Raw genomic sequence first — 22,288 nt, 5'->3', positions numbered from 1 at the left:
AATCCATGACACCAGGAAAGCATCCACCTGCATCGCTGTCAGTTTCTCCCCCAGCAGAGCAGGGCGGATGGTGTTGAACGCACTGGAGAAGTCAAAAAGCATGACCCTCACAGTGCTCGCTGGCTTGTCCAGGTGGGCGTAGACACGGTTCAGCAGGTAGACGATGGCATCCTCAACCCCTAGTCGGGGCTGGTAGGCGAACTGGAGGGGATCTAAGTGTGGCCTGACCATAGACTGAAGCAGCTCCTGAACAAGTCTCTCCAGGGTCTTCATGATGTGGGAGGTCAATGCCACCGGTCTGTAGTCATTAAGGCCGCTGGGGCGTGGTGTCTTCGGCACAGGGGTGAGGCAGGATGTCTTCCACAGCACAGGAACCCTCCGGAGCCTCAGGCTCAGGTTGAAGACATGGCGAAGTACTCCACATAGCTGAGGGGCACAGGCTTTGAGCACCCTGGTACTGACACCATCCGGTCCTGCAGCCTTGCTTGGGTTGAGACGTTTCAGCTATCTTCTCACCTGTTCAGCTGTGAAGCCCACCGTGGTGGTTTCGTGTGGGGAAGTGGTATAGTCATGAGAGCAGGGTGGGGGGCTGTGAGGAGGGGTAGGAGGGGAGAGTGGAATATGTGTTGGTTGGGGGCAGACAACAAATGACTCACGGGGGGGGATGGGCAGGGGCCACAATGTCAAATCTGTTAAAGAACAGGTTTAGTTCATTGGCCCTGTCCACACTGCCTTCAGCTCCTCTGTTGCTAGTTTGCCGGAACCCAGTGATGGTCCTCATCCCACTCCAGACCTCTCTCATGTTGTTCTACTGGAGTTTCCACTCAAGCTTCCTCCTACACCTGTCTTTAGCCTCCCTGATCCTGGCTTTCAGGTCCCTCTGTATTGTCCTCAGCTCCTCCCTATTTCCATCTCTAAACACCCTCTTTTTAGCGATCAAGATGTCCTTTATGTCCTTTGTCACCCATGGCTTGTTATTTGAATAACAAAAGACAGTTCTTGTCAGAACATTGCAGTCCTTCCATGACCATGATTGTTCTTGGCCAATTTTTCCACAGAAGTGGTTTGCCATCGCCCTGTTCTGGCTAGGGGTGGGTGACCCCCAGCCATTATCAATACTATTCGGAGATTGTCTGCCTGGCACCAGTGATCGTATAACCAGGACTTGTGAACTGCACCGGCTGCTCATACGACCATCCACCCCCTGCTTCCACAGCTTCATATGACCCTGATCCAGGAGCTAAGCAGGTGATACACCTTGCCCAAGGGTGACCTGCAGACCTTACATCTACTTTGGTGGAGACCTATCCCACCCTGTTCCTCAACCAAGATAATGGAAATTTTATTACTGCTCTGGTGGTAATTTTGTGTTTGGACTGGGTATCCACAGCATTCTGTCACTGTGAATGATAGGCTGGTGGGAATGGTGGAAACTTGGGTAAGAAGGAAATCGGGGGATTTGAAGATGTGTGGGTTGAGTGGGATAGTGGGGGGCATAATTCACGAATGGAATAAGGACTTGAGGGATAGGCTGGGCAGGAATTTCCATTAGCAAGACCCTTTTGTGATTGTCGAGCCAACTTCACATGCTAAAGTGATTACGCATTGGAAAACCATAGAAACTATAGAAAACTACAGCACAGAAACAGGCCTTTTGACCCTTCTTGGCTATGCCGAACCATTTTCTGCCTAGTCCCACTGACCTGCACACGGACCATATCCCTCCATACACCTCCCATCCATGTATCTGTCCAATTTATTCTTAAATGTTAAAAAAGAACCCGCATTTACCACCTCATCTGGCAGCTCATTCCATACTCCCACCACTCTCTGTGTGAAGAAGCTCCCCCTAATGTTCCCTTTAAACTTTTCCCCCCTCACCCTTAACCCATGTCCTCTGGTTTCTTTCTCCCCTTGCCTCAGTGGAAAAAGCCTGCTTGCATTCACTCTATCTATACCCATCATAATTTTATATATCCCTATCAAATCTCCCCTCATTCTTCTACGCTTCAGGGTAAGTCCTAACCTATTCAACCTTTCTCTGTAACTGAGTTTCTCAAGTCCTGGCAACATCCTTGTAAACCTCTGCACTCTTTCAACCTTATTTATATCCTTCCTGTAATTTGGTGACCAAAACTGAAAACAATTCTCCAGATTCGGCCTCACCAATGCCTTATACAACCTCATCATAACATTCCAGCTCTTATACTCAATACTTTGATTAATAAAGGCCAATGTACCAAAAGCTCTCTTTACAACCCTATCTACCTGTGATGCCACTTTTAGAGAATTTTGTACCTGTATTCCCAGATCCCTCTGTTCTACTGCACTCCTCAGTACCTTACCATTAACCCTGTATGTTCTACATTGGTTTGTCCTTCCAACGTGCAATACCTCACACTTGTCTGTCTTAAACTCTATCTGCCATTTTTCAGCCCATTTTTCCAGCTGGTCCAAGACCCTCTGCAGGCTCTGAAAACCTTTCTCACTGTCTACTACACCTCCAATCTTTGTATCATCAGCAAATTTGCTGATCCAATTTACCACATTATCATCCAGATCACTGATATAGATGACAAATAACAATGGACCCAGCACTGATCCCTGTGGCACACCACTAGTCACAGGCCTCCACTCGGAGAAGCAATTCTCTACTACCACTCTTTGGCTTCTTCCACTGAGCCAATGTCTAATCCAATTTACCACCTCTCCATGTATACCTAGCGACTGAATTTTCCTAACTAACCTCCCATGCGGGATCTTGTCAAAGGCCTTACTGAAGTCCATGTAGACAATATCCACTGCCTTCCCTTCATCCACTCTCCTGGTAACCTCCTTGAAAAACTCCAGTAGATTGGTTAAACATGACCTACCACGCACAAAGCCATGTTGACTCTCCCTAATAAGTCCCTGTCTATCCAAATGCTTGTAGATTCTGTCTCTTAGTACTCCCTCCAATAACTTACCTACTACCGACGTTAAACTTACCGGCCTATAATTTCCCGGATTACTTTTCGATCCTTTTTTGAACAACGGAACAACATGAGCCACTCTCCAATCCTCCGGCACCTCACCCGTAGAGAGCGACGTTTTAAATATTTCTGCCAGGGCCCCCGCAATTTCAACATTAGTCTCCTTCAAGGTCCGAGGGAACACCCTGTCAGGTCCCGGGGATTTATCCACTTTAATTTTCCTCAAGACAGCAAGCATCTCCTCCCTTTCAATCTGTACAGTTTCCATGATCACAGTACTTGATTCCCCTAATTCCATAGACTTTATGCCAGTTTCCTTAGTAAATACAGACGCAAAAAACTTATTTAAGATCTCCCCCATTGCCTTTGGCTCCGCACGTAGCCGACCACTCTGATCTTCAAGAGGACCAATTTTATCCCTTACAATCCTTTTGCTCTTAATATACCGGTAAAAGCTCTTTGGATTATCCTTCACTTTGACTGCCAAGGCAACCTCATGTCTTCTTTTAGCCCTCCTGATTACTTTCTTAAGTATTTTCTTGCACTTCTTATACTCCTCAAGCACCTGATTTACTCCCTGTTTCCTATACATTTCATACAACTCCCTCTTCTTCTTTATCAGAGTTGCAATATCCCTTGAGAACCAAGGTTCCTTAGTCCTATTCACTTTGCCTTTAATCCTGACAGGAACATACAAATTCTGCACTCTCAAAATTTCTCCTTTGAAGGCTTCCCACCTACCGATCACATCTTTACCAGAGAACAACCTGTCCCAATCCATGCTTTTTAGATCCCTTCTCATTTCTTCAAATTTGGCCTTCTTCCAGTTCAGAACCTCAACCCTAGGACCAGATCTATCCTTGTCCATGATCAAATTGAAACTAATGGTGTTATGATCACTGGAACCAAAGTGCTCCCCTACACAGACTTCTGTCACTTGTCTTAACTCGTTTCCTCTCTTGACAATGGGTTTTATATTCTGGGTTTTTCCCCATTCTTTCCTGTTTTTTATTTGAGTGGGCGGAGGGTGGGGGGATTTGGGGGTTGATGTTCTGTGTTTTGTGCAGGGGAAGGGGGATTTGGGGGGGGTTGATGATTGTGTTGCTGTTCTTTTTTCTATGGGGGGGGATGGGTGCATGGGTTTGATGTTTCTCTTTCAACGACCTCCATGTTTTTTCCTTTGTTCGGTGGCTATCTGGAGAAGATGAATCTCAGAGTTGTACACTGCATACATACTTTGATAATAAGTGATACCTTTGAACCTCACAGTGTGTTAACTCTTCCTCTACTTGTGCAGCCCTTCACTTTGGATGGTTTCAAGTTTAACCTCAGGCTCTACGTCTTGGTTACTTCCTGTGACCCTCTGCGGATATACCTCTACAATGAGGGCCTGGTCTGCTTTGCCACTAAAAAGTATTCCGAACCGACCGAAAAGAATTTAGTAAGTGACACATTGACTTATCTTTAAGACATACAGTTAATTCTCTGAAAGTACGATCCTACTTTTATAAGAGGTTAATTCTTGCCTAATTCACTGTTGTATGGAAGTAATCGACTCGGGTGGGATCTTGCTGTTACGTTCCCAACCCCAGCCAAAAGCTGACTACTCTGTCTGGGGGGGCGGGGAGTGGGAGGTTGGTGTGGTTACAGAAGCATCTCCTAACGAGTCTAGTTCACAAAGTTTACAAGACAAGGTCAGGAAAAGCCCTCCCCACCATTGAGCACATCTACAATGAGCGCTGCCATAAGAAAGCAGCAACTATCATCAGGGATACCCACCATCCAGACCATGCTCTCTTCTCATCAGGAAGAAGGCACAAGAGCCGTAGATCTGTCACCGTAAGTTTCAGGAACAGTAATCACCCTACAACCATCAGGCTCCTGAACCAGTGTGGATAACTTCACTCAGTTCAACACTGAACTGGTTCCACAACCTATGGACTAACTTTCAAGGGCTCTACAACTCATGTCCTCAATGCTTCTGTCTGTCTTTATGTATTTGTGCAGTTTGCCTTCTTTTGTACGTCGGTTATTTGGCCGTGTCTGTGTGTTGTTTTTCATCAGTTCTATTGTATAAGACCATATGAGATAGGAGCAGAATGGGCCATTCAGCTCATCGCGTCTGTCACCATTTCATCATGGCTGATCCACTTTCCCTCTCAACCCCAATCTCCTGCCTTCTCCCGGTAACCTTTCACACCCTGAGTAATGAACAATCTGTCACCTCTGCCTTCAGTATACCCAATGACCTGGCCTCCACAGCCCTCCATCTGCACAATTAATTCCACAGATTCACAACCCTCTGGATAAAGAAATTCAATTCATCTCCATTCTAAATGAACGTCCTTCTATTCTAAGACTGTGCCCTCTGGTGCTGGAGTCCCCCACCATAGGAAACATCCTCTTCACATCCAATCTGCCTACGCCTTTCAACATTCAATAGGTTTCAATGAGATTGCCTCTCAGTCTTCTAAGTTCTCATGCGTACAGGCCCAGAACCATCAAGCGCTCCTCCTGTAGTCATTCTGGTGAACGGCCTCTGAACCCTCTCCAATGTCCGCTCATCCTTTCTTAGATAAGGGCTGGCGATATTCCAAGTGAGGCCTCACCACTCAACATTAACTCCTTGTTTTGATATTCTAGTCCTCTCGAGATGAATGCTAACATTGCATTTGCCATCATCACCACAGACTCAACCTGCAAATTAACCTTTAGGGAATCCTGCATGAAGGCTCTCTCGTCCCTCGCACCTCAGATTTTTGGATTTTCCGCCTGCTTAGAAAATAGTCTACCCTTTTGTTCCTTCTGCCAAAGTGTATGACCATAAACTTCCCGACACCGTAACTGTTATACTCTGCTCTGTGTCTGCCACTTTGCGTATTCTCCTTATCTGTCCAAGTCCTTCTGCAGGCTCCCTGCTTCCTCAACACTACCTGCCCCTCCACCTATCTTCAAATCATCCGCCAGTCAGCCACAAAACCAACAATTCTGTCTTCATAGACAATACAGAAAGAAGCAGTTACTCCCCGCCCCCAACACTGATTCCTGTGGGACGCCAGTGGGTGCTGTGAACGCCTGCACGAAAATGAATCTAGGCTAGTATATGGTGATATAGTCGTACTTCGATAATCAATTTACTTTGAAATTTGAACTTTGAAGATTTTATAAGATAAGTTTGTTACATGTACATCGAAACATCAAAACTGGGCTGAGAAGTGGCAGATGGAGTTCAACCCAGGTAAGTGTGAAGTGGTTCATTTTGGTAGGTCAGATATGATGGCAGAATATAGCTAATGGTAAGACTCTAGGCAGTGTGGAGGATCAGAGGGATCTTGGGGTCCAAAGCCACAGGACGCTCAAAGCAGCTGCGCAGGTTGACTCTGTGGTTAAGAAGGCATACGGTGTATTGGCCTTCATCAATCGTGGAATTGAATTTAGGAGCCGAGAGGTAATGTTGCAGCTATATAAGACCCTGGTCAGACCCCACTTGGAGTACTGTGCTCAGTTCTGATCGCCTTACTACAGGAAAGATGTGGAAGCCATAGAAAGGGTGCAGAGGAGATTTATAAGGATGTTGCCTGGATTGAGGAGCATGCCTGATGAAAACAGGTTGAGTGAACTCGTCCTTTTCTCCTTGGAGCAACGGAGGATGAGAGGTGACCTGATAGAGGTGTATAAGATGATGATCGTGTGGATAGTCAGAGGCTTTTTCCCAGTGATGAAATGGTTGCCACAAGAGGACACAGGTTTAAAGTGCTGGGGAGTAGGTACAGAGGAGATGTCAGGGGTAAGTTTTTTACTCAAAGTGGTGAGTCCGTGGAATGGGCTGCCAGAAACAGTGGTGGAGGCGGATAGGATAGGGTCTTTTAAGAGACTTTTGGATAGGTACGTGGAGCTTAGAAAAATAGAGGGCCATGGGGAAGTCTAGTAATTTCTAAGGTAGGGACATGTTCAGCACAACTTTGTGGGCCGAGGAGCCTGTGTTGTGCCATAGGTTTCCTATATTTCTATCCATGTGGCAATCTAAGAGTTTCTTAAATGCCTCTCATGTATCTGCCTCTACCAGTGCCACTGGCAGTGCATTCCACGCACCCATCGCTCTCTGTGTTAAAAGATTACCTCTGACCTCCCCCTCCCCCATACTTTCCTCCGATCCTCTCGTGCTTTAGCATTCCCCTGGCTATCCACTCCGTCTATGCCTCTGATCAGTTTCTACACCTCTATCGAGTCATCTCTCATCCTCCTTCACTCCAGGGAGAAAAGCCATAGCTTTCTCAACCTATCTCAACTCTGTGGTTAAGAAGGCATACGGTGCATTGGCCTTCACCAATCGTGGGATTGAGTTTAAGAGCCGAGAGGTAATGTTACAGCTATATTGGACCGTGGTCAGACCCCACTTGGAGTACTGTGCTCAATTCTGGTCGCCTCAGTACAGGAAGGACGTCGAAACGATGGAAAGGGTGCAGAGGAGATCTACAAGGATGTTGGGGAGCATGCCTTATCAGAATAGGTGAACTCGGCCTTTTCTTCTTGGAGTGACGGAGGATGAGAGGTGACCTTATAGAGGTGTTTAAGATGATGAGTGGCATTGATTGTGTGGACAGTCAGAGGCTTTTTCCCAGGGCTGAAATGGCTAGCACGAGAGGGCATAGCTTTAATGTGCTTGGAAGTAGGTACAGAGGAGATGTCAGGGGTAATTTATTTACTCAGAGAGTGGTGAGTGAGTGGACTGGGCTGTCAACGGTGGTGGTGGGGGCGGAAATGACAGGGGTCCCCACCTTTTTTGCACCGCGGACCTGTTTAAGATTGGCAATATTCTTGCGGACCGGCCAACGGTGGGGGGGGGGGGGGAGTGGGGGTGGCGTGTTCAAGTTCGACAGTGTGTGACAGGAAATGAGGAAAGGTGCAGCTGACTCATATCGTTTCATATCGCCAAATCATATCGTTTCCTCGCGGCCCAGTAGCACATGCTTTGCGGCCTGGTACCTTTCCGCGGCCCGGTGGTTGGGGACCACTCTTTTAAGAGACTCCTGGATGGATACATGGAGCTTGGAAAAATAGAGGGCTATGGATAAGCCTAGGTAATTCTAAGGTAAGGACATGTTTGGCACAGCTTTGTGGGCCGAAGGCCTGTGTTGTGCTGTAGGTTTTCAGTGTTTCTATCCTCATAATCCAATCCAGGCAGCATCCTGGTAATCCTCTTAAATATTGAGGAAAATTGATGATTCCATCGTAAGACAGATTGAAAATGGGAAGTTGTGTGATATAACACTCAAGGATATATCTAGCCAGGGTTATTGGCCCTGCATCTTGTCTGGAGTTAATCTGCCTTGATTTCAAGAAAAAGCGATAGAATCATAGAAAAGTACAACACAGAAACAGGCTTTTTGGCTCGTCTAGTTGGTGCCAAACCATTTAATCTGCCAAATCCCATCAACCTGCACCCAGACCATAGCTCTCCATACCCCTCCCATCCAAACTTCTCTTAAATCTTGATATCAAAATCATATTCACATGAGGTTACGCATTGTATCGGAGGGATAGGAAGGTAGGCAGAGGGGGTGGTGTAGCTCTGCTGGTAAAGAATAGCATCAAATCAGCAGAAGGATGTGGCATAGAATCAGAAGATGTTGAATCCTTGTGAGTTCAGATAAGAAACTGCAAGGGTAATGGCAGTTATAAACAGGCCTCCCAACAGTAGCTGAGACATGGAGCACAGATTACAACAGGAAATGGAAAAAGGTGTTTCAAAAGGGTAACGTTATGGTAGCCATGGGAGATTTTATCATGCAGCTCGATTGGGAAAATTAGGTTGGTAATGGATTTCAAGAGAGTGAGTTTGTTGAATACCTAAGAGATGGCTTTTTAGAGCAATTTGTCATTGAGCCTGCTAGGGGATCACCTACACTGGATTGGGTGTTATGTAATGAACTGGAGGCGATTAGGAAGCTTAAGGTAAAGGAACCCTTAGGAGTCAGTGAAGACAATATGATTCAGATAGGGAGAAAGTAGAGTCTGATGTAGCGATATTTCAGTGGAGAAAAGGAAATTTGAAAGGAAAGTAAAGGTATGAGAGAGGAGTTGGCCAAAGTAAGTTGGGAGGAGATGCTGGCAGGGAAGACGGCAGAGCAGCAATGGCACAAGTTTCTGGGAAAATATGGGGAAGGTGCAGGATGAATGTATTCCAAAAACAAAGAAATACTTGAATGGCAAAATGCTACAACCGTAGCTGAGAAGGGAAGTCAAAACTAATGTAAAAGCAAAAGAGAGGGTATACAACAGAGCAAAAATTAGTGGGAAGATAGAAGGTTGGGAAGCTTTTAAAACCCTAGAGACAGCAACTAAAAGAATCATTAGGAGGGAAAAGATGAAACATGAAAGCAAGCTAGCAAATAATATCAAAGTTGATAGAAAAAGCATTTTCAAGTATATAAAAAATAAAGGAGAAATGAGAGTGGATATAGGACCGCTAGAAACTGAGGCCAGAGAAATAATAACGGGAGACAAGAGGTGGCAAATGAACTAAATGAGTACTTTGCACCAGTCCTCACTGTGGAAGACACTAGCAGTGTGCCAGATTTGAAGAGTGTGAGGGAAGAGAAGTGAGTGCAGTTTCTATTACAAGGTTGAAGGTGCTCAAAAAGCTGAAAGACCAAAAGGTACTTTTTTCACCTGGACCAGACGAACTGCAAACTGGGGTTTTGAAAGTGGTACTGGTAGAGAGTGTTGAGGCATTTGTAATGATCTTTCAAAAGTCATTGGACTCTGGCATGAAAATTCCAAATGTCACTTCACTCTTTAAGAAAGGAGGGAGGCAGCAGAAAGGAAATTATAGACCGGTCAGCCTGACCTCAGTGGTTGGGAAGATGTGGGAGTTGATTGTTAAGGGTGAGGCTATAGAGTACTTGGTGACACAGGACAAGATAGGACAAAGTCAACACGGTTTTCTTAAGGGAAAATACTGTCTGACGAACCTGTTGGAATTCTTTGAGGAGATTACAAGTAGGATAGATAAAGGGGACGCAGTGGAGGTTGTATATTTGGGCTTTCAGAAGGTGCCACACATGAGGCTGCTTACCAAGTTAAGAGCCCATGGTATTACTGGGAAGTTATTAACATGGTTAGAGCATTGGCTAATTAGTCGGAGGCAGCGAGTGGGAATAAAAGGATCCCTTTCTGGATGGCTGCCAGTGAGTAGTGGTGTTCCACAGGGGTCGGTGTTGGACCACTTCTTTTTATGCTGTATATAAATGACTTAGATGGTGAAATAGATGGCAAGTTTGCAGATGATACGGAGATTGGTGGAAGGGCAGGTAGTGTGGAAGAAGCAGGTAGGATGCAGAAGGACAGATAAATTAGGAGAATGGGCAAGAAAGTGGTAAATGAAATACAATGTTGGAAAATGCATAGTTATGCATTTTGGTAGTAGAGATAAATGTTCAGATTATTTTCTAAATGTGAAGAAAAATTCAAAAATTTGTGATGCAAAGGGACTTGGGAGTCCTTGTACAGAACACCCTAAAGGGTAACTTGCAGGTTGAGTCAGTGGTGAGGAAGGCAAATGCAGTGTTAGCATTCATTTCAAGATGTCTAGAATACAAGAGCAGGGACATGATGCTGAGGCTTTATAAGGCACTGCTGAGGCCTCACCTTAAGCACTGTGAACTATTTTGGGCTCCTTATCTAAGAAAAGATGTGCTGGCATTGGAGAGGGTTGAGAAGAGGTACACAAGGATGAGTCTAGGACTGAAAGGGTTATCATATGAGGAACATCTGATGTATCTGGGCCTGTACTCGCTGGAATTTAGAAGGATGAGAGGGGATCTGATTGAAACCTTTCGAATATTGAAAGTCCTAGGCAGAGTAGACGTGGAAAGAATGTTTCCCATGGTGGGGGAGTCTAGGACAAGAGGGCAGAACCTCAAGGTAGAGGGGCATCCGCTTAAAACAGAGATGCAGAGAAAGTTCTTCAGTCAAAGGGTGGTGAATTTGTGGAATTTGTTACCACAGGCAGCTGTAGAGGACCGGTCGTTGGGTGTACTTAAGGCAGAAATTGATTAGTTCTTCAATGGCCGTGGCAACAAAGGTTACGGGGAGAAGGCTGGGCGGTGGGGTTGAGGAGGGGAGGAAAAGGATCAGCCATGATTGAATGGCGGAGCTGACGATGAGCCAAATGGCTCCTGTGACTTATGGTTTTATGGTAGTACAGAGAATTTAACACCGTGAATGTTAGGACGGAGAAATGCATTCAAACAGAGGGATCCGTAACTTCTTGAAAAAGAACTCACAGGTAGGTAGGGTCGTAGAGAGAGCTTTTGGCACACTGGCATTCATAAGTCAAGGTACTGAGTACAGAAGCTGGGATGTTATGTTGGAACCACTTCTTTTTACAATATATATCAAGGATTTCGATGATGGAATTGATAGCTTCGAGGCTAAGTTAGCGAATGATCGGAAGATCGGTGAGGGTGGGGGGGCAGGTAGTATCGAGGAAGCAGATAGGTGCAGAAGGATTTAGACAGTGTAGGAGAATATGCAAAGAGGTGGCAGACGGAAAACAGTGTTGGGAAGTGTATGGTCATGCACTTCAGTAGAAAACTTCAAAGCATAGGCAATTGTATGACTGGAGAGAAAACTCAAAAATCGGAGGTGCAAAGGGACTTGGGAGTCTTCAAGCAGGATTCCATAAAGGTTAATTTGTTGGTTAAGTCAGTGATAAGGAAGGTGTTAGCATTCATTTTGAGAGGAATAGAACATGAAAACAAGGATATAATGTTTTATATGGAACACTCACAGAATGCTGGAAGAACTCAGCAGGCCCAGGAGCATCTCTGGAGTATTTGGGGCCCTGAATGGAAGTGAGAGAGGAGGTGTAGGGCAAGCGGGTGGAACAAGCATTGCACCTGACACTACACCTCGTCCCTCACTGCCATTCAGGAGGCAACACTTCACCTGTGAGTCTGTTGGGGTTCATCTACTGTATCTGATGCTCTTGGTGTGACCTCCTGTATGTCAGTGAGACCCGACGCAGATTGGGAGACCGCCTTGCAGAGCACCTACACTCCGTCTGCCAGAAAAACCCATTTCAAGTCTACTTCCCATTCCCATTCTGACATGTTAATCCTCGACTGCCACGATGAGGCCACACTCAGGTTGGAGGAGCAGCACCTTGTATTCCGTCTGGGTAGCCTCCAACCTGATGGCATGAATGTCGATTTCTCTAACCTCCGGTAATTGCCCCCAACTTTACCATTCCCATTCCCATTTCCCTCTGTCACCTCATCTCCTTAGCTGCCAATCACCTCCTACTGGTGCTCCCTCCCCTTCCCTTTATTCCAAAGTCTTCTGTCCTCTCCTATCAGATTCCCCCTTCTCCAGCCCTTTATCTCTTTAACCAATTGACTTCCCAGTTCTTTACTTCCCCCCTCCCCCCTCCCAGTTTCACCCATCACCTACCACCTTGTACTCCTTCCTCCCCTCCCCCCAACCTTCTTGCTCTGACTTCTCATCTGTCCTGATGAAGGGTCTTGGTCTGAAACATCAACCTTTTGCTCTTTCCCATAGATGCTGCCTGGCCTGCTGAGTTCCTCCAGTATTTTGTGTGTGTTGCTCAGATTTCCAGCATCTGCAGGGTTTCTCCTCCTTGAGGCTTTAGAAGGCACTGGCGAGGCCTCCCTCGCTTGGGGTATTGTGAGCTGTTCCGGGCCCCAGAAAGGATATGGTGACACTGGAGAGGGTTGAAAGGAGGTTGACAAAAATGATTCCGGGATTGAAAGGCTTATTATATGAGGAGCATTTGATGGCTCTGGGCCTTAACTGACTGGAATTTAAAAGAATGAGGTGAAATCTCATCAAAACCTATCGAATGTTGAAAAGCATTGACAGAGTGGATGTGGACAGGATGTTTCCTATAGTGGGGGAGGCCAAGACCAGAGGACACAGCCTCAGAGTAGAGAGACATCGATTTAGAACAGAGATGAGGAGGAATTTCTTTAATTTGTAGAATTCATTACTACATGCTGTGAAGGCCAAGTCGTCGGGTATACTTAAGGCAGAGCTTGTTAGGTTCTTGATTAGTCAGGGATAAATGGATACGGAGATTGGGGCTGAGAGGAAAATAGATCAGCCATGATGAAATGTCAGACAAGACTCGATGGGTCAAATGGCCCAATCCTGCTCCTACAACTTACAATCTTATGGCGTGGACTGCTCCGAAAAGAAAAACTCAGCCCATATTTCATAACCAGAATTGGAATCAGAATCACGTTTACTGTCATTGTCATTTGCCATGAAATTTGAGGTTATGCGGCAGCAGTACATTGCAGTACGTAGTAATGAAAGTTATAAATTACAAAAAGAAATATATTTTAAAAATTAAATAAGTTGTGCTAAACAAGACCAAGAGACAAATGTTATTGAGGTACTGTACATGGGATCATTGTTCATTCTGAAATCTAATGGCGGAGGGAATTGTTGAGTGTGTGTCTCAGGCTCCTGTACCTCCTCCCTGACGGTAGAAATGAAAAGAGGCTTTACCTGGGTGGCGAGGGTCCCTCAAGATGGATGTTGCCTTTTGAAGATGTCCTCGAAAGTGGGGAGGATTGTGCTCAGGATGGCTGATTTATTATCCCTCTCGACTGTTTTCTCCTGCCTTCTCCTGTTAACCTTTGATGCCCTGACTAAACAAGAACCTATCAACCTCTGCTTTAAATACACTCAATGACTTGTCCTCCACAGCGGTCCGTGGCAACAAATTCCACAGATTCACCACCCTCTGGCTAAAGAAATTCCTCACCTCTGCCCTAAAGGGAAGTTCTTCTATTCTGAGGCTTTGCCCTCTGCTCTTAGAGACAGCCGTCCCCCCTCCCACTACAGGAAACATCCTCTCCACGTTGATTTTCAATATTTGATGGTTTTCGTTGAGATCCCCCATCATCCTTTTAAACTTCAGCGAGTACAAGCCCAGAGGGAGCAATGCTCCTCAAATGACAACCCTTTCATTCTCGTGAACCTCCCCCAGACCCTCTCCAATGCCAGCTCACCAATTCTTAGATAAGGGGCTCAGAACTGCTCACAATACTCCGAAGTTCGGTCTGAGTTATAAAGCCTCAGCCTCACATCCTTGCTCTGACTGACAGTACCCATCCTTATGCACTGCGCTTCAGATGAGCGATCCTTTGACTTGGCGATGTTTTGGGGCTGCAAAAACTGCTTTAAGATGCAAGGCTTCCTTCAGTTTCACCTTCTTGCCACCTGCCGACTGCTCTTCATCACCACAGGAAAAGTGAAGCCGAGAGGAATGAGGAAAATAGCATTTGAGCAGCTTCTGGCTGGGATGGCGTTAGTGTGACGCGATAACTGAGGGCAATGTCCCTGACTGAGAAACCAACATCTTTATCTTCTGGGCAGCATCTGTAGGAAGAGATGCAGTTGACGTTTCAGGCCGAGACCCTTCGTCAGGACTAACTGAAGGAAGAGTGAGTCACTCTTCCTTCAGTTAGTCCTGACGAAGGGTCTCAGCCTGAAATGTCAACTGCACCTCTTCCTGCAGATGCTGCCTGGCCTGCTGCGTTCACCAGCAACTTTGATGTGTGTTGCTTGAATTTCCAGCATCTGCAGAATTCCTGTTGTTTATCTTTATCTTCTGCCTCTCACAGGATGACATCTGCATGCACCTCACCAATTATGTCATCAACAAGCGTATGATGAACGTTGTCCCGGATGAAAAGAAAGGCAGTAAAAGGTGAGACCATATGCAGCAGGGTGCACCCTTCACCACGAGCAGGCACGTTATAGAAGGTCAGTGTTGGAGTGATTTTTGGGGTTAGGACATAGACATTTAGCAATCGAATTTGGCTACCAGTCTTCATATCTGAATGTGTGTTGTGGATTTTATTTGGAGTGCAGATCTGAACTTTATATGTAGGCATCCATTAGTCTTGTGAGACCATGGAAGGTTCCCCTTGGAAGTTTACACCTTGGAAGCTTTCCAGGGCGCAGGCCTGGGCAAGGTTGTATGGAAGACCAGATGTTGCCCATGCTGCATGTCTCCCCTCTCCACGCCACCGATGTTGTCCGAGGGAAGGGCATTAGGACCCGTACAGCTTGGTACTGGGGTTAATGCAGAGCAATGTGTGGTTAAGTACCTTGCTCAAGGACACAACACGCTGCCTCGGCCAAGGCTCGAACTAGCGACCTTCAGATCACCAGAGGGACGCTTTAACCACTTGGCCACATGCCAACACGTGACCAAGTCTGAACATGTGGCTAGCTCTGAACAATGGGTTCCTAAAAGCCATGAATCCCAGCTGACAATGGTGATTAAAATTCATTTGGATGTGTGTGGTGTGGCTGTGAAGCAGGAGGCGTGAAGGTTGAATTTTGTTTCAAAGAAAGCATTGTCCATGCATTGTAAGTATGGAGTTGCCCTTTGCCGTTTGGCACATAAAATATTGAGCCCCACGTCAGGCCGGCCAGACCTTTCGACCAGAAGTGTCTCCATAAAATGCCTTCTCTAAACTTGCTTTGTCGAATAAAGAAGCTGCTTTGTATCTACCAGTAATTTTCTCTGCTGGCTTCATTCACACAACAACCTTAGCGAGCAGGCACATTGTAGAAGGAAGGGGAGCACACAGCAGCAGCTTACTGAAGCCCTTAATTCTGTTGCCACTACTTCAGGTTGTCATAACTGGCAGAATGCTCCCAATGGCATGCTATAAGACCATCAGATATAGGAGCAGAAGTGGGCCATTTGGCCCATTGAGTCTGCTCTGCCATTTAATCATGGGCTGATCCAATTCTTTCAGTCATCCCCACTCCCCTGCTTTCACCCCATACTCTGGCTAATCAAGAACCTATCTATCTCTGCCTTAAATGAGCTCAATGACTTGGCCCCCAAAGCCGCTCATGGCAACAAATTCCACAGATTTACCACCCTCTGACTAAAGTAATTTCTCTGCATCTCAGTTCTAAATGGACGTCCTTCAATCCTGAAGTCATGCCCTCTTGTCCTAGAATCCTATACCATGCCCTCCAATAACTTCTGACAACCAAGTCTAGCTCCTGGCCTTCACATGTGGCTTAGCCACTAAGCTGAGCGGAATCATTTCTACTGACAGAAGGGGCAAAGGTGGGTTAATGGCATCTTAAATCCAGTCGCTTCAGGCAGATGGGACTCATCAACCATGGCTGGCCCCTCATCTAGGAGAGGGAAAACTCTGATCTCAAACCTCCCATTGCCCTGCGACTATACCCACTCATAGGGAAGGCTTCAGGAGTAAACCCTGAGGGAAAACACCTACGGCAGTCCCACGTTGAGTTCAACACTGACTGGCAACTCCTGCGATGCTGCTGGTGCCAGGCTGTATTGCTCTCTGCCGTTCCTTTGGGTTCATCAACTGCGTGGAGATGGGGAGCTTGCTACATGGGCAACAGCTTGCTCTCCATATCCGGGCGTAGTAGCTAAGCCACCGTGAAGGCCAGGAGCTGTGACTTGGTTGTCAGAGGCAATATTGAGGCACACGCCATTGGGAGCATTTAATAGGCAGTGGGAGCTCGTCCCCATTACCACCCCATGGCTATAACAACCTTAAGGAACGGAGTGAAGCTGAAATTGTTGCAATGGACGACTGGAAGCGGACCCAAGTGCAGAGCACCGACACGGAGGTAGCATTAACAAAAGTGTGTTTATTAATAGTTGCGAGGAAGACCAGAGAGTGAGGATTAGATGCTTACATGGCCAACAAACCGGAGTAGCCCGGACCCAGAGCTTGGTTATGGAGCTTGGACACGGAGCCTGGACTCGGACTCAGACATGGAGCCTGGACTCGGACATGGAGCCCGGACTTGGACTTGGACTCACACTCTGAGCCGGGACTCGGACACGGAGCCCGGACTCGGACTCGGACTGGGACATGGCGCCCGGACTTGGACACGGAGCCTGGACTTGGACACAGAACAACAAAACCAAAAACGACAGACAATTTGTATCTTGATTCGGAGTAGCAGCAAACGGCCAGCAATACTCAGCAGGACACGAAACTACAAAACCAAACAACGACAGTCTGTTGGTATCTTGACTCGAAATAGCGGCAAACGGCCGGCAATACTCAGCTGGACACGAGACGACAGAATTCCCAAAGCAACCCCAGGCACCGAAGCAACTTAGAGTCCACTATTCTCAGCGGCCCGGAACGTGCTTTGCCGCACTGGCTGAGGTGACGGTCCAGTCCCAAGTAGATGTAAGCCGGAGTTATTATGTTTCCAGTTCGGATGAGAATCAGGTGCCTTAGTCAAGGAGCCAGGTAAAACACGGGGAAAAGGAAATGAACAGAAATGAGGAATCAACTGGACCGTGACTGAAATAACAGATAAAAGTGAGTGGAAGGACAATGTTAAACACTCTCTCATTCAAATCTGCAGACAGGAGTCATTATTAATGATCAATAAATAATGACAATAATGAGCAGGAGTCAATTATACGTCCCTTGCCACAGGGAATGTACCTGGACTGGATTATCTCTCAGGATGTCCCGCTGGTTGGGATCGTCCCAATCTGGTATTTCACGTCCAGCAAGAACCATGGATCTAGAACAAAGAAATGTGAGCTAAATCCCATGAAGGCAGACAAATTTACATAAGTGATCAGATAAATCTGGAATAAAGGTCTGTAAGACATGGCAACTATTGAGCTGTTGTTAAAAAGCTCTTTAGTGAGGGAAATCTCCCATTTCCTCTTCATATTTGAGGCCTACAACACTGCTGTGGCCTTACCATTGCTTACAATGGGCCGTAAATTCATGGACCCTATGCAGATTACAGAGAAGGAGGTGCTTGCTGTCCTGAGGAAAATCAGGGTGGGTAAATCCCCAGGGCCTGACAAGGTGTTCCCTCAGACCCTGGGGGAGGCTAGTGCAGAAACTGCAGGGGCCCTAGCAGAGATATTTAAATAATTCTTAGTGACAAGAAAGGTTCTAAACATAAACCAGGAAATTACAGACTGCTCAGTCTGACATCAGTAGTGGGATAGTTATTGGAAAGTATTCTAAGAGACTGGATATATGAGTATTTGGATAGACATGGGACTGATTCAGGATAGTCAGCATGGCTTTGTGCATGGTAAGTCATGTCTGACCAATCCTGGAGAGTTTTTTGAGCGAGTTACCAGGAAAGCGGATGAAGGAAAAGCAGTGGATGTTGTCTCCGTGGACTTTAGCAAGGCATTTGACAAGGTCCCGTATGTGAGGTTGGTCAAGAGGGTTCAGTCGCTCGGCATTCAGCATAGGTTGTAAATTGGATTAGACATTGGCTTTGTGGGAGAAGCCAGAGAGTGGTAGTAGAGGTTTGCCTCTCTGACTGGAGCCTCTGCCTGTGACCAGTGGTGTGCTGCAGGGACCAGTGCTGGGCCCACTGTTGTTTGTCATCTCTATCAGTGTTCTGGATGATAATGTAGTTAACTGGATCAGTAAATTTGCAGATGACACCACGTTTGAGGATATAGTGGACAGTGAGGAAGGCGGTCATGGCTTGCAGAGGGATCTGGATCAGCTGGAAAAATGGGTTGAAAAGTGGCAGCTGGAAGTCAATGCAGACAAGTGCGAGGTGTTACATTTAGGTAGGACCAGCCGGGGAAGGTCTTACACAGTGAATGGTAGGGCACTGAGGAGTGCGGTAGAACAAAGGGATCTGGGAATAGAGGTCCAAAATTCGTTGAAAGTAGTGTCACAGGTAGAAAGAAAGCTGTTGTCACATCGGCTTTCATAAATCAATGTATTGAGTACGAGAGATGGGATGTTATGTTGAAGTTGTATAAGACATTGGTGAGGCCTAATTTGGAGTATCGTATGCAGTTTTGGTCACTTATCTACAGGAAAGATGTATAGTAAATAAGGTTGAAAGAGTAGAGGAAAAATTTACAAAAATGTAGCTAGTCTGGAGGACCTGAGTTATAAGGAAAGATTGAATAGGTTAGGACTTTCTTCCTTAGAATGTAGAAGGTTGAGAGGAGATTTGACAGAAATATTCAAGATTATGAGGGGTATAGAGAGGGTAAATGCAAGCAGGCTTTTTCCACTGAGGTTCAGTGTGACCACAACCAGGGATCATGGGTTAGGGTGAAAGGTGAAACACGAGGAGAAACGTCTTCACTCAGATGGTGGTGAGCAGTGTGGAATGAGCTGCCAACACAAGTGCTGCATGCGTGCTCGGTTTCAACGTTTCAGCGAAGTTTGGATAGGATGGAGGACTATGATCCTGGTGCAGGTCAGTGGGTGTCGGCAGTTTAGCAGGTTTTGGCATGGACTGGATGGGCCAAGAGGCCTGTTCCTGTGCTGTACTTTTCTATGACAATGACTCTGGAAACACTGATTCGTTACGTCAGGCTTATTACACGGAGCTTGGGAGGGTGAGACTAGAACTAGAGCTCGTGGGTTAAGGGTGAAAGGTGAGAAGTTTAAGGGGAACATGAAGGGAAACTTCTTCACTCGGAGGGTAGTGAGAGTATGGAGCAAGCTGCCAGCAGAAGAGATAGATGGAGGTGCGATTTCAACATTTAAGATAAATTTGTACATGGATGGTAGGGCTACAGACTGGGACCAGACAGATTAATGATTCAGCATGGACTAGATGGGCCAAAGGACCTGTTTGTTTACTGTAGTGCTTTCTGACTGTGAATGTAAACCACCAGGCAACTTCACAAGATGGAATATTGTGGGTTCAGGGTGCAGTCAACCTTTTCAAAGGCAACTATGAATCGGCAAGAAATCACTTCCAATAAATCCCGTCAAAAAGGGGAGAAATGAATCAAGAGAGCTGATATTTCCTTCAATGGATACGCAGTCTATCTTGTGGCTTGCAGTGCTATTGACCTCTCACACAATAACACAAATGGTGGGGCAGAGTACTTGATCAGCGAAGTCACTCGGCAATGCCATCCGATGGATGAACGGTGGCCTGCGATAGATTAGAACTGACGGCTCTGTAAAATGTTGTTTCTTGCAGAAAGCTGTCTTTCTTTAACCAGTACATGGAGGGCAATGCCTATGACCTGGAGGTGCTGTGGAGCAGTATTGAGGACGTGATCATCAAAACCATTCTGTCTGTGTATCCGGCCCTGAGGAACACCTACTTCACCTGCTTCAGAAATCACGTGTCTGGGAGTGCTTGCTTTCAGCTCCTCGGCTTTGACATCCTGCTGGACCACAGCTTGAAACCCTGGCTGATGAAGGTACGCGCGCCTCTGGGATACATAAAGATTAAGCAGATAATTCAGGTGACTGCATAAAACATGCAAATGTAACATCATGATGGGATGGCCAGTAATATGGTGAAGGATCCCACCAACCCTGCTCACTGTTTGTCCCCACTCCCATCAGGGAAGAGGCTCTGTAGCATTCACACCAGGACCACCAGACTCAAAACCTGTTACTTTCCCCAAGCAGTCCTCCAACAGGACCACAACCGTGTTGTAGGGTTTGGAGGCTTGCGCGCCTCAGTGACCCGGAGAGGGCTGCACGCTGGAGCCGGGGCTTTAGGCTTTGGCTCTTGGTAGGGTCAGCCATGACAAACAGGTCAAAGGGTAGAGGCCAGACTGAGAGCGTTGTACCGGTCCTCCAGGTTCGAGGGCTCAACTCAGCACTAACAGCACTGACCACAAAAACAAAACTGTTACGCAAACAGCAATGAAGAATCCTCCTACATCTGAGTGTGGCGGTGTTCCTGAGTCTCCACCTGGGACTTACATGTCCGACAGTAGTGAAAACCGAGAGGAAGCTACAGGCATGATCAAGGAATCTCTGAACACCACCAGAGATGAAGACCTTCACTGTTGTCCTAAACACCAGCGCTGTAATGGGCAGTCAGTAAGTCCCCAAGTACTGAGGCTGCTCAACACCCCCACCCGCTAACCCACCCCTCCACACACCCGCAACCACCACTACTTTATCATTTCCTGTCAGAGTCACCTTATGTACAGAAACTCCTGTGCCCAGCGTCACTTTATGGACATACAATCAATCTATGCATATAAGCTATCTAATGTATTTATATTTACTGTGTTTTTTCCCATTAATATTGTGTTTTTTTCCACTTTTCCATTATTATTGTTATCGAAAAGGTGTTATATTTGGATGTGTGCAGTGTACAGAATAAGGTCGATGAACTTGTGCCACAGTTGCAGATTGGCATATATGATCAGAATTAGAATCATGTTTATTATCACCGGTATGTGTCATGAAATTTGTTAACTTAGCAGCAGCAGTTCAATGGAACTGTTCAGGAACAGTTATTACCCCACTCAACCATCAGGAAGAAGGTACAGGGTCTTGAACCAAAGGGGATATCTTCACTTAACTTCACTCACCTCAGCATTGAACTGCTCCCACAGCCTATGGACTCACTTTGAAGGACTCTTCATCTCATATTCTTGATATTTATTGTTTGTTTATTTATTTATTCTGGATGTTTTGTTTGATTCCTTTTAAATACTGTGAAGGTCCTCAAGTAAGTGAATCTCAGTGAATCAACATATGCCTATGGTCATATGTACTTTGATAATAAATTTACTTTGAACTTGACTTTGAGTAGAAGAGCAGAATACAGTGCAGAAGCAGTTTGACAATGACAGCCTTAAGGTAAAAAAAAGTTAAACCAACTTTCTGACCGTTATCCCAAAATCTGCTCCCTGTGGAAACAGATAGATGGGTTCATAAAGAGAGATTTTGGCACTTTGGTCTTCATTAATCAAATTGTTGAGTACAGAAGCTGAGTTGTTAGATTGAAGCTCTTGAAGATATTGGTGAGGCCTACTTTGGGGTATTCTGGTCACCTAACTACAGGAAAGATATCAATGATTTGAAAGACAGCAGAGAATATTCACAAGGATGTTGCTGGGTCTGGAGGGAAAGTTATTCTCTAGAGCACAGGGGAATCAAGGAAGATTTGATAAAGGTGTACGAAACCATGAGGAGCATAGAGTAAATGGAAGCATGCTTTTGCTGCTGAGGATGGGTGAGACTAGAACTAGAGGTCATGGGTTAATTGAGAAAGGTGAAATGTTTAAGGGGAACATGAATGGGATCTTCTTCACTCAGAGAGTGGTGAGAGTGTGCCAGCGGAAGTGACGGATGCGACATTTAAGAAAAGTTTAGATAAGTATGTGGATGGGAGGGGTATTGAGGTCTATGGTACAGGTGCAGATTGATAGGAATTGGCAAAATAATATTTTGGCATGGACTAGATGGGCCAAATGGCCTACTTCTGTCTTTTAGTGCTCTAAGGTTATGACACAATGGAAGATGTGCATCTATAGATGGGTGGAG

At 46.0% G+C, this 22,288-nt stretch overlaps 1 protein-coding gene across 1 annotated transcript in view; it reads left to right on the top strand.

The window, feature by feature from the left end:
* The window catches only part of LOC140206247 (uncharacterized), a 70,779-nt gene that overhangs the window by 18,122 nt on the left and 30,369 nt on the right, over window positions 1-22,288 (top strand). Inside the window, exons 4-6 of the mRNA XM_072274566.1 lie at window positions 4,270-4,413; window positions 14,630-14,715; window positions 19,971-20,196. Of these exons, the coding sequence (XP_072130667.1) occupies window positions 4,270-4,413; window positions 14,630-14,715; window positions 19,971-20,196 (456 nt within the window). The remainder of the gene's footprint in view (window positions 1-4,269; window positions 4,414-14,629; window positions 14,716-19,970; window positions 20,197-22,288) is intronic.

This window comes from Mobula birostris, chromosome 12 (genome assembly GCF_030028105.1).
Source record: "Mobula birostris isolate sMobBir1 chromosome 12, sMobBir1.hap1, whole genome shotgun sequence".
In the NCBI taxonomy this organism is placed as follows: domain Eukaryota; kingdom Metazoa; phylum Chordata; class Chondrichthyes; order Myliobatiformes; family Myliobatidae; genus Mobula; species Mobula birostris.
The sequence above is the reverse complement of the archived record's forward strand: the minus strand, read 5'-3'. Positions and strand labels throughout refer to the sequence as shown.